General features: G+C 37.5%; 1 protein-coding gene across 3 annotated transcripts in view; it reads left to right on the top strand.

The window, feature by feature from the left end:
* The window catches only part of DOCK4 (dedicator of cytokinesis 4), a 477,735-nt gene that overhangs the window by 404,589 nt on the left and 57,023 nt on the right, over positions 1 to 16,123 (top strand). For 2 of the 3 annotated variants that reach the window (XM_027539557.1, XM_027539555.1), the window contains exons 31-36: positions 1,184 to 1,332; positions 3,050 to 3,135; positions 8,198 to 8,224; positions 8,367 to 8,462; positions 9,324 to 9,384; positions 13,520 to 13,613. In XM_027539557.1, coding sequence (XP_027395358.1) covers positions 1,184 to 1,332; positions 3,050 to 3,135; positions 8,198 to 8,224; positions 8,367 to 8,462; positions 9,324 to 9,384; positions 13,520 to 13,613 — 513 coding nt within the window. The remainder of the gene's footprint in view (positions 1 to 1,183; positions 1,333 to 3,049; positions 3,136 to 8,197; positions 8,225 to 8,366; positions 8,463 to 9,323; positions 9,385 to 13,519; positions 13,614 to 16,123) is intronic. The other variant, XM_027539556.1, reaches the window with a different exon arrangement.

Genomic DNA, 16,123 nt, shown 5'->3' with positions numbered 1-16,123 from the left:
ACATATCTGCTAGACAAAATCATCTGTGTCCACCCCACCCTCCACTTTCCTTTGCTCTGAATTATCCACAGTATACTTTTTTTTTTTTAAACTTTACAATATTGTATTGGTTTTGCCATATATAAACATGAATCTGCCACAGGTATACACGTGTTCCCCATCCTGAACCCTCCTCCCTCCTCCCTCCCTGTACCATCCTTCTGGGTCGTCCCAGTGCACCAGCCCCAAGCATCCAGTACCGTGCATCGAACCTGGACTGGCGACTCGTTTCATATATGATATTATACATGTCTCAATGCCATTGTCCCAAATCATCCCACCCTCTCCCTCTCCCACAGAGTCCACAGTATACTTTTCAGGACTTGCTAAATACCATTTTGAATTCACTATTATTACACTGTAGTCTTTTCAGAAAATTGTTCTGTTTGTTGTTGTTTGGGCCAATGTTTATGTTTTACTTAGGCTGTTATGTTTATTATGTAAAGAAGGAAGACAAATTACATAATGCAGATAGGAACTACCTTTTTCATATATAAAAGTCACCAGTAATATTATCACCCAGAGATAACCAATGTGCTTACTCTTAGGGGATATAACCTTGTAGACTATCATATATATATTCTTTTTAAATGTGTACTGTGTGGTACTTTGCTTTTACAGTTAATTATATTGAAAAACTTCATCTGTGTTTTTCTTCAACCTTATTTTTAATAATTGCATAAGAATTTTAATGTGTGAATGTGCAGTAGTATAAACAACCAATTCCTGATGATTTATATAATATTTAATTGTATCTTACGGCTTTTTGTAAACTGTGAAAAGGTAAATCCCTAGGTTTTTTTTTTTAATTAAAAATGATGCAGAAATACTAACACATGGAAATCTGTTTGTATAGCTGCTTAGAGAAATATTTTCTTGCTTGAGACAACTATAATCGATCGTGTTCTTGTGACAGAAGTTTTAAATAAGTCGTATAATAATGATTTTCTGAAATCTTATTAAAACTAAGTCTGCTGCTGCTGCTAAGTCACTTCAGTCGTGTCCGACTCTGTGTGACCCCATAGATGGCAGCCCACCAGGCTCCCCCATCCCTGGGATTCTCCAGGCAAGAACACTGGAGTGGGTTGCCATTTCCTTCTCCAAAACTAAATCTACAGAAAGGTAAATATTTCATTCATTTTAGGAGAGCACAAGCTTCATTTCATTCCTGCCCTGATTGGCCCCTTCCTGGAAGTAACCTTGATACCCCAGCCAGATCTCCGCAATGTTATGATTCCTATTTTCCATGATATGATGGACTGGGAGCAGAGGCGGAGCGGCAATTTTAAACAGGTAGGTGGATGTGCTCTCAGAGCAGTCAGAAGAGTCTCAGTTCCCTCAGAGGTGAGTGTGGTGGCTCAGAGATGCTCCGAGTTGAGGAATGAGCTCTGAACCAGATTTCAACCTAGGCTGCCTACTTCCAAGCTGAATACATAGCCTCGGACACCCTTCTGGGACTGTGTCTCCCTAAATCTCTGAGAAGCCCTGGAAAAAACATTTCATTCCCTTTCAGCTAAAAAAAAAAAAAAAAAAAAATCCTGTGATTTTCTAGGTCTGTGTTTAAGAGCTAGCAGAAACTTTATTTGCTCCCAGCTGGACACAACACAGAGGAATCAGAAGGTTAATGATTCCTAAAATCGCTGACCTCTCAATGGTCTGCACATTGTATTTGGTGAATGGCTTAGCTTTGAACATTTGATGCACAGTATGTTTTATTGCTCTTTGCTTGAAGTGCTGAGAATTAATTTAAAGGGAAAAGCAGTCAAAATTGTTGTAAAGGAAATTCCAAGAATATGAGCATAAGCCTATCATTTCTCTTTGACACAGGATCTCTTTGACACAGGCTCCAGTTTTGGAAAGACACTTGTTCTTATTCCAAAACCAGATCTCATAGCAGAAATCAACTGCCTTTGCCAGCGCAAGTCACTCCTATTGGAGACAGCAGGCCAACTGTTCACACAGTCATGGCACTCACCTGTGTGCATTCTGCTGCATTAAGCAAGCTTCTTGCTTCTCCCTATGAGCCCTTCTCGAGTCTTAGAAATGATTGTCAACTGTACGAACAAGCTGGATGCTTACACAGAACAAGCATGGCATTTCATCTGTATCAAGACCTTCATTTATTTTCAGGAGTGTCAATACGTGAATGAAAGCCTATTTAAAAATTATATTGGGGAAAACCCACTTCTCTTACCTTATCTCTTTACCCATTTATTGAAATTTGATTCAAAGGAAATAATTGTGCTCAGTCCTTTGACAAAGTCAGATATCCCTCCATACCGCTAGTTGTTAACTCTCTGGCCTTGCAGAAATTCTTCCTTTTCTGTCCCCTCTGCTGTCTCCAAAAGATGATGGGATATTTATTTCTGCCTTCCTGATACTGAAGTCCTAAAGGATATATGTTCTTAAAAATATAAATGTTTTGACTACAGTTTTCAGGAAATATGTCCTTTCTGTCTCATGCTGCTGATTGCTGACTTAGAATACCATCTGTACATGGTTAGGACAAATTCTCAACTTCAGCAAAGATTTAGTGCAACCTCAAACTGTTTTGAGAAAGAAAATAGATACAAAACACATCAAAGATTTAACTGAATGTTTGTGGATATAGTAGTTTGCTGATGTTCTTATATGTATGTATGTGTATGTGTGTGTGTGTGTGTATATATATATCATGATTTGCAAAAAACAAAAAAGACTTGCCAGTTTTTACAGCTCCTAAAAAAAGAATTCAAACATTTAAGCTGGGCTGCAGGCATTTGTGTTTGAATCAACAAATAGAAGTCTTTCGCGGCAGCACACACTACCCCACCGGGAGTTTGAAGCCATGTTCCTGCATCTAAATTGGCCCCCTAGAATTCCAAAGGGGTGTCTTCGGTTAACCACAGCTGATAAATTCACAAAATTTACTGTGGCTTTTTCCCTTGCAGAAATAAATATGTTTCCATGTGCCTAGAAAATCCTTCTTGTGAGAAGGAAAGAAAGGGAGTAACATTTGGGTCTGTTTCAGGTGGAAGCCAAGCTCATTGACAAACTGGACAGCCTGATGTCCGAAGGCAAAGGCGATGAAACCTACCGTGAGCTCTTCAACAGTATGTGAGTAACATGTGTATCTCCAGTTGATTCTTTTTGGGGAATTTGGGTGTCAGTGCTAAGCAGCTGAGAGCTGCAAAGACAGCTTGGGTCTCCCCAGAGTGCTTTGTCTTTGTGGAGTGTGAAATAAAGGATCATTGCTTAACTCTGGTGAATGGATCTTATTATGTTGATGATTAGACATATCTCCTTGTGTTAATCTCTGATTAGGACAGGTTACAAGTGTTACATAACAAATCTCACTCTTTTCATGACTAATTATTTTAAAATTGGGGCTGCAAGATAATTATTTTCAATTGGGTAGATAGTGGGAGAGGAAAACAGAATAGAGGTGTGATTGTTGTGTTTGTGTGCAATGCTTTCCAAGATGTCCTTGGCTGATTCGCTGGTAGGAAAATTAACCTAGTTTGCATCTGTTGTTCAGCGCTTGATTTAATTCAGCAATACTTATTGCTCATTCAGCATTATTAATTGCTTCCTAAATGTTTCTTACTAGAATATCACAGAAGCAAATAATTTCTAGTAGATTCTGTGATTAGGATTTGTAAGGAGGATAAAGAAGTAATGGAGTGTTATAAGGAGACTTGAGGTTTCCTTACTAAGGTAAGACTGTGATCACTGTGCCAGGATGAAGTGCCTGTACTGAGTAGTCATTCACTGTGTAAAATGGCCACAGACAACACTTAAGAAGGTTCCAGTGCTTTAGGATTTTAATTCTAGCACTTGTCTTCTCTACAGCTTTCTAAGGCTCTTAGTCATTGTCTAACCTTTTTACTTATGAAGTGTTTTTTTTTGAAGGAAGAACCAGCTCATTGTGCTTGGGAAATGTTTGCAGGTCTTTCAGAAGTGCAGAAACAATTTAGCAATATATTTTTCTATTACAAAATATGCTTTTCCTTGTATTTACAACCAAGTAAATCTAAAACTAAATACTACTGCTTTTGCACTGATAGCCAGATAGAAAACTCTGTAATTCGTTTATGATCATAAATTTAGAGCAGTAGATATATTAATATATAGGGTTGAAAAGTATTATTAATGGTTGATAGATTTAAACGTGGCTGATTTAAAATCATTCTTGATGCTTTTAAGAAAATTATATTGAAGGGAAAAACCAAGAAGGGGTATACAGATCTCTTGTGGTGGTAGTACCTGATAAAATACATTCTTTGTACTGAATCCTGAACAATGGCATTTTCTTCTGATACTGTAATTAAACTGGAACTTTTAATAATTATTCATCAAGCCCTCGTTCATTCTAGTGTACAAAGCATCTGTCTTTCATGACAGCTGGAGTTTAGCAAGAATTCTGATTAAAACCTCATCCAGTATAATAAATTACTTTTGAAAACCACTCTCAATTCCGTTACTAGTCTTTGGTTTGAACAAAGAACTAAAATGAGAAAGCACTCGGTGAAATGAATCTCTTGAGATTTGTGATTAATTATTTATAATAAATCCACAAGATTAATAAGCACTCACATAGCTCTGTAGTGCCTCTTATCTACTTTAATAAAGGCCTGATAGCATGCAATTTGGACTGCTTGTGTGTAAATATGGCCTTGAAATAGAAGATGTACCTTGACATTAAAATCAAACCAATAATTAAAATATTAAGCCTCTATAATTAGGACTATTTTAAGGTCCCTGATTCATTCACTGGAGATTTTTATTCTTTTCTTGATTGTTTAGCATATCACTAGAAATCTTACTATAAATGTTTCTCTTTAATACTTTTATGATCAGCATATTGAGAATAAATAAAATCTAAAGTGATAATTAAATGTCATTACTACCTGGGCTCAGAAAAGAAAGGGAAAATCCAACTATATTTCAGGAAACAATCAAATGCTTTTTTGGCAATAGAAATCACAAAGAATTAGGGTAATCACACTGTGTCATTGCACACATTATGAATTGGGAACACATGCCATTGTGGTACAGATTTTCATTTTTTCTCTGTAATTCATGTCTAAAACTTCTTAAAATTTGTTCAGAAGCTGAAAGTAGCTCACCGCTTCCTGAAAATGCAGTATATGCTTGCCAAAATAGCCTCCTAGAATGAAACTGTAAATTTATATAGTACAGTCCTTCCTAAGAACTCATCTTTCCCTGACCCTCATGTTATCCTCATTTTCCCATACTACATCTTTTTGAAATAAATGAGGGTCAGGGTTTATTGGTTTTGATAATGCTGAAATTGTGGATCATCGCTTCCCATGAGATACGCAGAATAAGGCATCAGAATGAAGTTCTGCTTCCCTGCATCCACTTCATTGACTCATTCAGCTTCATTTATTGAGCCTCTCCCTGTGCTTGGTGGTCTTCTGAGGCTGAGGGTGCATCAGCGACTGTGCTGCTGGAGCACACAGTCAGAGTACTGACAGCCTCGGGGGTTATAAAGGGGATTTCCGGAAGATGTAACCTCCACCTCAGTCCTCCACTGTGCTTTATTGTATGTTGCTCTAATAATTCAGTAAGGCTCCAAATCATTTCATAGAGCTTTGTACACACACACACACACACACACACACACATATATTTGAAGTGAAGAAGTGAAGTGAAAGTTGCTCAGTCGTGTCCGACTCTTTGCGACCCTGTAGACTGTAGCCCGCCAGGCTCCTCTGTCCTTGGCATTCTCCATGCAAGAATACTGGAGTAGGTTGCCATTCTCTTCTCCAGGGAATCTTCCTGACCCAGAGATCAAACCCAGGTCTCCTACATTGCAGGCAGATGCTTTACCATCTGAGCTACCTATGTATATAAAGCGTTGGCCTCCACACAATCCTATTAAGACAGAGAGAAAGGTAGACTGAGGGTCAAATTCTGCACCCTTCATTCTGTCAGAGGGGAAAAGCCTAACGAGCAAGTATATAGTCCTGCAGGATGTTATTTATGTTGCTCCTCATTGTCATGGAGTCCAATTGCCTATCATTAGCAATAAAAAGTCACCTTGGAGCCAGGAAGTGAGTAGTGGGGAGATAAATTAGGAGTTTGGGATTAACATAGACGAACTTCTATATATAAACAGCAAGGACCTATTGTATAGCACAGAGAGCTATATTCAATATCTTGTAATAATCTATAATAGAAAAGAAAAAAAGGGAGATATATATGTATATATATATATGTATCTGAATCGTTTTTCTGTACCCTTGAAACTAACAACATTGTAAGTTAACTATGTCAGTTTTTTTTAATGGTTTAAAAAAGTTATAAAGAAATGATGCATCATTTATGCTCTTGTGACATGTATGTAAAGTTAGTGCATTAGTTTATGTAGCAACCATTCATCATCTTATTGCCTTAAAAAAAAAAAAAGTAGGAAACTTTCACTGTTACTAGATGAGTTCCCTGTGTACTCAGCATGGACACACTGGCATGGTTATAGACCAAATTATAGACCAGTGTCACCCAAGTTATCTAGAAAGACTCTTCTTATCTGATAGCCTCTCCTTGTCCAGGTGTATCAAGTAAGCTTGGAAGGCCAGCTTCCCCACAGAAGGAATAATCCTGGGCAAGAAAGCAGATGAATTGGGTTCTAGGCTTGGCCCTGATAATTTGAGTCTCAGGTTAGTCAAGGCAGCAGGCTCTGCAGAGCTGTGCTTCTTTTCACAAGAGGATTCTGTAGCTCTGATTTCTGACTGCATCCAGAGGCTGTGCAAGTTAGTGAAGCTCATGCCTATAAAAGAAGTCTCCCATTTATTTTTAGAATTATTACTTAACTTGAGTTCTGTGTTTTTCAGCCTCTAAAGTATATGAGGTGTGGGCTGTCACTTGGGAAGATTTCTCCATCATCCTGCCTTGCTTTGGCAGGCAGAGTTTCATTTGCGTACTTGGTTCAATACCAATTTGGCATTTAAGCTTGAAACAGGTGCTTTTCAGAGGTTTTTTTTTTTTTTTTTTAAAGAAAACACATTTAGAACAAACTAGGGGACTTTTCCCTGGGGGATTAGTCAGGGCAGGCTCCATCCCTTCATGTGTTCCCTCTCCCTTCCTCCCCCTCCTTAGTTTAGGAAGCAGTTCAGAATAAGCCAGAAAAACAAATGATCAGGGATGCCTAGGCACCAGATGACAAGCCAAGACAGAAGACTGGGCACTGGAATGGCAATGGCAAAAAGAAGGTGGGGGGAGCAGGAAGGACAGTTGAGAGAGAACATAGCCAAAGACCAAAAAAAAAAAAAGAAAACTTTGACAAAATAGCTTCTTTTCCTACTAAGCACAGTACAGGCTAGTCTGAGATGGTACTTGTGAAAAAAAATGTCTTCTCTCTCTGTTATTCGTGAAACTAGGATAAGAGGGAAACAAGATTTTAGAAATAATCATCATTAAATTTAGGAGGACAGAGTATCCTCATGTTGTTATGCCTATGTTCTTTCTTTTTTTCTTTTGGGGAAAGTTCAATCTTAAACGGCTTTTGTCAAGTAGATGGTTAATTTGCCTAGAGGTGGGAGTGAAAGTAAAAAGAGATCCTAATGATTATGATTGTTATTGTTTTGTGTTTACATAGCAGTGCCTCTGCTCCAAGGTGCTTAAGATTAGGGGGAAAATGTAGGAGGAGAGATGCGGTTCAGTACTTGTCATCCATCTGCTGTAACAACCACATAGAAAATCCTTGGTGATTAATGACAAAATGAATGAAACTGTTGAGTGAGTGCACAGATAGTACAATATGTATTGAGTGGGCAAATGTTAAGTGAAAGGAAAAAAACGCAAAACGTCATACCGTCTGTACAAGGATTTTCCTGTAGCAGTTGCATTGCAGTAAAATTGCTTGGATGAAGATGCATTCCACTGAGAGGTAGGAAAACATTTTTGTGTGACTAAAGCAAGATCTTACTTAAAAGTAAACTTTGAGGCACTCCTGTTTTTGCTTTTCTCAGTGTTGTTTGTTGTGGGGAGGCACAAGCCTCTAATATTAGTGGAAGAGAGAAGCTAAGAAACAATGTCTTTGAGCTGTGAGGTGCTTGCATATTTTGAAAGTATGATTTATATGCATGTGTTCGTATTTGATGACTTGGATAATCTGAAAATCAATTTGCTTTGTCAATGCTTCCTGGATTAGAATTCCACTCTTTGGTCCCTATCCTAGGTAAGACATTGTTTGCATTGTGCTACTTGTGAGATGTTGCGGTGGTTGCTAAGGCATTTAAGGTACTGATGAAAGTAAAACGGTTGTCATGGTGACTGATAAAAATAAATGTTGAAAATGCCCTGGATTCTTTCTTTTCCAGTCTACTAAAGAAAATTGAGCGGGAAACATGGAGAGAAAGTGGCGTTTCCTTAATCGCCACTGTAACTCGGCTGATGGAGAGGTTGTTAGATTACAGGTAAGCCCCTGTTTCTCAGATACACAGCGCTCCAGTTAGGAAGTTGAAGAGTCAGAATACAGTTGCACTTGAGTTAATCACTCAAAGAACTGATAATCAGACCATGGAACCTTGTGCAGTAAAATAGCGGACTTTTAACTAGCTAGCTCAGTTTCTTCCTTGTTTTTTTTTTTTGTTTGTTTGTTTTTTAATGTTTTGTTCTGGGTTCTTCAGCAGTTCTTTTAAAGTTTTAATAAATTGAGAGAGTCCTGTTATTAAAGAAATCTTTTGTTCCTGTTTTTGAAACTCACCCATTAGAACCAACAGACCTATTCATCTTAGTGTGACGGTAGTGTAACAGAATTGTATAACCATGCTGCTTTCTTATAGAAGGAGAGAGGGAATGAAACTCGCACCGTTACCTTTCAGAGACATGATTTTTTAATTTTGAAGTGATCTAAGCTGTTGAAGCAGGTCATCCCACTTAAATGCATGGTATTTTAAGAAAAAAAAGCCTCATTGTTACTGCTGATGGCCAGGCTTACCAGCTCCTTTTCAGCCCAGTAAAAGGTGTGTTATGATACACCTTTTACTGTTACTTTTACTGTTTACTTTTACACCATAACTCCTCTTCCTTACCCCCTCTCTATTGAGAGAGGGCACAGCCCACCTGGAAGTGAAATCTACAGCCACGTTGGTGCTCAGGGAGGGTCTGACCAGCCCCCTCAACCCAAGCCTGTTGGGGCTCTGGCCTCGTTGATCCAAAGCAACTTGCAAATAGCCTCTAGTCTCTGACAGTTTCTTTTTTTCCCCTAAAAGAACAAACTGTGTTTGCCCTTAGGAAGGAAGTTCTGAGTTCTGACTCTTTCTTCTTGTTTTTAGGGACTGCATGAAAATGGGCGAGGTAGATGGCAAAAAGATTGGGTGCACCGTGAGCCTCCTGGTTAGTCAATGATTTCCCTTTTCCTCCTTGCATTCTAATGTTTGCTTTTTCTCAGAAATACTATGTTTTGTTTGTTTTTCTGCTGCAGTGTGTCTGTATCTGAGTGTTTCTTAGAAGAGTTTAGAAGTGTTCTTTGCTTTAGTTTGAATTAAATGCTAGAGAATTCTCAGCTCCCGAGTGTTGCAGAAAGTACCCACTGTAAGATCCCATGGTGATGCCAGCTTCTCCCTGTTGTATTGTTTTTCTGCCCTGAAGTTCTTTGTTGCTCTCCTAGGAAAAAAAGATGATGTCCCTGGAAAAAGGTCTTTTCAATTCTGTGTAAACAGTTCCTTTCTACCCTGCTTATATTTATTCTAGATTTTAATAAATATTAATGTTCCTTTCTGAACAAATGACAGTTTCCTGTTTAACGCACATATTTTCACTCTGTAGCTTCTTTGCAAATTAAAGCCATCTGTGGTTAAGATTTGGACTATAACTGGGATAACCATATAGTTTCTCATCCAAACAAGAAATTTTGGAAAACAAAAATCAATATCGTAAGGATAATAGGCTATAGCAGAACAGTTCTGGGAACACAAAGTTTACCCTGAAAGTTCTCATAACTAATTATCAAATAGAATGGTATTCTCACTACAGAGCAAAAGAAGGACTATACATTTACATTCCTTTTTCAAATTTTGGTGTAGGATAAATTGATGCTTTTAATAATTTACATTGATCACATTTAAAATACAAGAATACTCTGTGACTGCTTCTGGTTCTAAATTTGTGTATATCATGGTTCCTTTTTCTTATTTTGCAGAATAGATAACACCTCATCATCTATCCTAAGTATTTGCACAATCAATTCTAATTCTTACTCTGATCCACAAGTCTCTTATATCCATGCCTTTTTGTTCTCTATTTGCCTGCACCTTAAAATTTTGTTTTTTCCCCAACCTGATTCTGTCTTGTCTTAGCTCATTGATAACAGATTTGGTTTGTTTGTTTTGTTTATTCCCCCTCACAGTCCCTCTTCAGAGCTCAGAATTTTTACTTTCTTAGGACTATCTTTTTCCTTAATTTCTTTTCTCGCTATACTGTTCATCTCTGAGTATATGACTTTATCCTTTTTTTTAACCATACCTACCACTTCCTCCTCATTTTTGCATTTAATTGTTACATTCCACCTCTGATACCAGTTGCTAAAAATAGTGAGACCTGAGCATCTTTTGTCAGGCCACCTCTTGTTATGCAGTTTCTCTTATAATTTTTAAAATTATAAAAAATTATAATTTTTATCATCAGACCCAATAGTAACCTGCAGGCTGTCAGGCTAAGCTCATGGGGTCAGCCCATTACCTCTCCCCTTAGCACTTAATGTCTAGCCTTGAGCACAGTCATTCCCACTTCTAAATTTGCTTTCTGTGCTTTCCCCACTGTTTGCCAGCCTTTGGCCATGGTCAAGGTCCTCAGCCTGATCTTCCATGTCTCTGCTTGTACGTCAATATTTGAGGAAAAAAGCCAAGTGCTCTATCGTCTTCAGGTTTTCTCAGTCTGTCTCCTTAATCCTGGCTCTCCCCCAGCTCCAAGCCTGAAATCTCATAAATAACCTTAAAGGAAAGCCTTTACCTTTTCCTGAAGGACTCATCTTCCATTGTCTCCATCTGCTTTCACAGCGCCCTCTGTGACCTTGAGAGGTACACTCTTAAATGTAGACTCTGGGTCCATTTCCTCAACTGGTATAAACAGAAGATATCATTTCCTCAGATGAAAGACTGAATACTCTGACCTAAATGTGTTTACTCTAGTTTCCCAGTAGGAGTAAGCCAGAGACAATAAAATCAGTGGCCCCCATCAGTGTTCACATGAGACAAAGAATCTAGCTTGTTAGTTTTGCCCTGACCAAGAATAGTCCTTATAGGAAATGCTAACACTTTGAACACTGCTTTCATTTCAACTAGCACAGGAATACTTATTATTAAAGGACCGAATATATAACTCTGAAGCTAATCTTTTTAGCTTATACTCCATATGGAAAGTTTTTTGATGTTTTCTAGCTGCAATATGCTTCTCTTTAATCACTCACTTCCTCCTGGAGATTTTTCTTAACTCTTTGGAAAGATCAATTCCAGAATGTCTTCAGAGGAACTCTGACTTTCTCTACAAGCTCTGAGTTAAACGGTAGTATTAGACTGGTAAAATGTGTAATCTTTGACATGACTAAAACTAGGAAATTAATTATTGTTTTGTTCTCTCTGTCACTAGTTTTGCCAGACATACATGAAAGCGACTCATCTGCTCACTGAGAGATTTTTTCTTTCTTTCTTTTTTTTTTTAAAGACCTATTATTCATTTACAGAATGATCACTTATTTTGTTCCCAAAGAAATTTGCTTCTTACCAGAAAGCTATTGGAAAAAAAACATTGCTTAATAATGTAAAGGTCTGCTATTGAGTGGTTAGATTTATGTTTATGGTACAATAATTCTTGCTGATTAAAATTATTTTGATTATAATAAGAGAGATGTGAAGAGCATTGTTTACTAGCTTTTTAAAGAATGCTAAGATCTATAGGACACTGTAGCCTACCAACTCCTCTGTCCATGGGATTCTCCAGGCAAGAATACTGGAGTAGGGTGCTGTGCCCTCTTCTTGGAGATCTTTCCAACCCAAGAACTGAACCCAGGTCTATTATGTCTCCTGCATTGGCAGGTGGGTTCTTTACCGTTAGTGCCACCTGGGAAGCCACTCAAGATTAGTGCCACCCAAGGTATATAGGACACAAGAGGAAAGGGGAAGGATAATGGTATAAATTGGAGGAAATATTTTTTTATAATGCGTTCAACTACATGTCAGCTTCTTGAAGTTAGATGAGTCCTCATATTGAAGAATGGATACTATTAGGTAGTGGCCACAAAGTGCATTGACAGGAGACCCTCAGGCTTCATGCCCAAGTACAGTTAAGCAGCCACACTGGCTAGTTTGGTCCGTAACCGAAGCCCTCTCTAGCTAATCAACTTTAAAAATGTTTAAAATTCCTGGCCTTTCCCTGTTACTCCTTCAAGTCAACAGATTTGTCTCCCCATCACTATTCATTTTTCATTCTACACACCAAGTAGCATCTGTCAAAATAATAGCAATAGTAATGATAGTAGTTCAGATGGCTGTAAGCAGAGATTTCATAGTATCTGCAGTGATCTGCTCGCTCAAAGAGCCTTATACAGAGCCTCACAGCATCACGCTTTTGCTGGATTCCAACTTCTTACACTTTTACTCCTATGTTTACTAAGTTCAGTGAGGACTAACATACTTTCTAATATGACAAAGAAATAGATGTGGAGGCCTGTAAATAAACATTTAAAATGACAACATAATGTGTTCAGTTAAGTCAAAGTTGAGTTTTTGATGATGAATGTTCAAACATTTTAGAGAAGTTTAAATAAGATCCAGATACTTTGTTTTCATAAACCAAATATTTTCAGTAAGCATACCCTTGTAACAATAATTTGAAATAAAACCTCTTACAAATCCCTTTATGTTGTAGTCGTAAACTGGAAACCTTTAATTCACCATAAAATAATTTTAAGATGAAAGAAACTATCCTTTGACTATCAGTGATCAAATGTAATAAATAGGTTAATATCTTACATCTTTTCAATATTTTAGTTGAATTTTTAGACTAGTTCATTGGCAGTTAAACTTAACCAAAAAACGATAGACAGTAACAAAAGAAATGTGAATCAGGGGTAATAACATACCCCCAGGAGTTACCAGCCTATCTAGTTGTTGATGGGTAATTTTTAATACAGACAGTGTTGAATTAAAGATATATCACTGTGTTTTGCCCTTGACTGGCAGTCCAAAGGTTGAGACTGCCCTAACAATGCAGGGAGTGTGGGTTCTATCCTTAGTCAGGGGACTAAGATTCCACATGCCATGTGGCACAGCCAAAATAAAAGGAAAGAAATGTCAAAAAAAAATGTATATATATATGACTGTGTCCCTTACTTAATTTTGTGAGACATTTATATAGAAAAATTTGTCTATTTTCTTGGTTCAAGACATGAAACTTCAAGCCGAGTAAAGGGTACATACCTGCCAGCCTAACCGTTGAGAAGTTATCCATAGTTGTACTCTTTTTTGTCTTTTAGAACTTCTATAAGACTGAACTGAACAAGGAAGAGATGTATATACGCTACATCCACAAACTCTATGATCTGCACGTCAAAGCACAGAATTTCACAGGTAATTGTGTCTTTTGACTTGGGTTGGGGGAAGTGGGCTGGTCACTGTTATATTAAACATAATAATTCCTCTGTTTTTTAAACTAGAGCCGAAGACTCAACCATTTCTCCTTTTAAAATTGGAATTTAGAACTGGAATATATATGTTGTTTTTTCTTTACTATATCTCTGCATAGTTTTTTAGGGGTTGGTTTTGGGATTGGTTTTTGAATGGTTTATAAAATACACACCTAGATTTTCACAGTCTATTTAGAGTTAGTATTTCACCACTTCAAGTTAAATATAGGAACTTTACAACCTCCCCACTGTACATTGTAATAGTCATAAGCATATATGTATGTACATTGAAAAATTCCATCAGGTAATGTCATAATTTTTAAGTCATACCTATTTTGAAGAATTTAAGAGGATAAAAATTATCTATTATATTTACTCAGATATTTACCATTCCTGTTGCTCTTTGTTCACTCATGAAATTCTCAGTTTTCCTCTGTTAACATTTTCATTCAACCTCCAGAACTTGTTACAGTATTTCTTTTAGAACAGATCTAGTAGTGAAGAACTCTTAGTTGTCCTTCATCTTTATTTTACCTTCATCCCTGAAGGAAATGTTTGCTGGGTACAGTTGGACAGTGTCTTCGCATCAGTACTTTAAAACTTTTATTTTCTTCTGGCCTCCATTGTTTTTGGTGAGAGCTGTAGTCATTTAAATTGTTCCCTGTATGTAATGTGTAATTTTCTCTGGTTGCCTTTAAGACTTTGTCTTTGGTTTTCAGCACTTCAACTATGGTATATATATCGGCATGGTTTTTTTTTTTTTTTTTTTTTTAATCTATCCTGGTTGGGTTTGCTGAGCCTCTTGGATCTCTCAACATTTCTTTCACCAAATTTGGGAAACTTTCAGGCATTATTTATTCAAATATATTTTCTGCACTGATTCTCTGTTTTGGGACTCCAGTTTTATGGATGTTAGACCATTTGGTATTGTTCTATAATTTCCTGGGGTGCTGTTTTGGGGGTTTTTGTTTCAATTTTTTTATTCTTTCTGTTTTTCAGATTGGATAATTTCCATTTATCCATTTTCAAGTCCATTGGCTCTTTATTATTTCCATTCAACTACTGAGGCCTTCCAGTGAAGTTTTAATTTTTTTAAGTTTTTATTATTTGTCTAAGTTTATTTAGCTATTTTTAAAAGCTTCAGTAGTTTTGCAAAAATTTGTATTTTCTCCTCATTTCACGAGTGTTCACTTTTACTTCAAGTAACACGGTTATAATAGCTGTTTCATAGTATTTGCCTATAATTTCAAAAACTGAATCATCTTAGAGTTGGCATCTGTTAATTGCTTTTTCCCTTTGAGATTTATTTAGTGTTCCTGGTTCTCTGAATGTCAAGTAATTTTGGATTGTATCCCAGACATTTTGAATATTGTGAGATTCTGGGTTTTCTTAAAATACTCAAAAAATCAATCCAGCTAAGTTCAGACCTAAAGTCCTGAGTTACCTTTTGAAGGTCAGTTTAGTTTTCAAAGCCTTTGCTGCATTTTTGTGGTCTTTCCTGCTTGTGTGCCACCTGGGGAGAGCCTGGGACATGGACAGTTATCTATACTGTAGTTCATTTATCAGAATCTTTGTTATGTTGATTCTGATTCACTCTATACATGTACAGCTTAAGGGTGAGCCCAGGAAGACATACACATAATTTAAAAATTCCTTTCTCCATCTCCTTGTTCTCTCTGATCTTTCTCAGTCTTACCATCTCCCAAGGGCTCGTTTTCCTGATACTCTTGCTTAATCAGAGCCCGAGTACTCAGAGCCAAGACTTGATCCTCCACACTATGATCTACTATGTATAGTCAGCCTCCCTGGTAGAGGGAAAGCAGTGAAAGGAAATAGAGAAGTGGAAGCCACTACTGCTGCCGCCGTGAGTGCCCCTGATGCCACAGTGTGGGTTTGCAGCTTTGTTCCTGGGACTCAGAGTGGACCAGAAGAATAGAAAGGACTCCCAGAGGGTCCTTCTCCCAGTTCTCTGACTAAAGGAGCTTTTTCTGTCTGTTTTCCATTCGAAGTTACAGGAAACAGGGAAGGCTAAGCCTGGAGATACAAAAGGCAAAAAAGTAAAAACAAGGAGCTCACCACTCTGTCATCCTCCTTTAAGTACTGATTCTCCTGTTCTGTCTGCCTTCTCATTTACTTTTCAGAATTCTCCAATAGTTGCTTTATATATTCTGTCTTGGGTTTTTAGGTGAATCAGTGAGAAAAATACACTAAAATGTGCATACTACATCTTAACCAGAATGAGAACCCTTTAATTGGATTTAGAAATTACAAATCTTAGTCTTTTGGCACACTGTTCTTCCAAGGAACTCCTGAATCTTGGTTCCTCCCCCAGCTTTGAAAGAGTAAAGGAACACTTTCTGAAGTGATGCTCATGTTCCCAGGATTTAAGCATGCCTCTAGCTACGGTTCCACTATATCAGCTAAGAGCACCGCTTAAAAGTTAAAAGTTCCCAG

This window comes from Bos indicus x Bos taurus, chromosome 4 (assembly GCF_003369695.1).
Source record: "Bos indicus x Bos taurus breed Angus x Brahman F1 hybrid chromosome 4, Bos_hybrid_MaternalHap_v2.0, whole genome shotgun sequence".
Classification (NCBI taxonomy): domain Eukaryota; kingdom Metazoa; phylum Chordata; class Mammalia; order Artiodactyla; family Bovidae; genus Bos; species Bos indicus x Bos taurus.
Note: the sequence above shows the minus strand (reverse complement) of the source record. Positions and strands in the feature narration are given on the sequence as shown.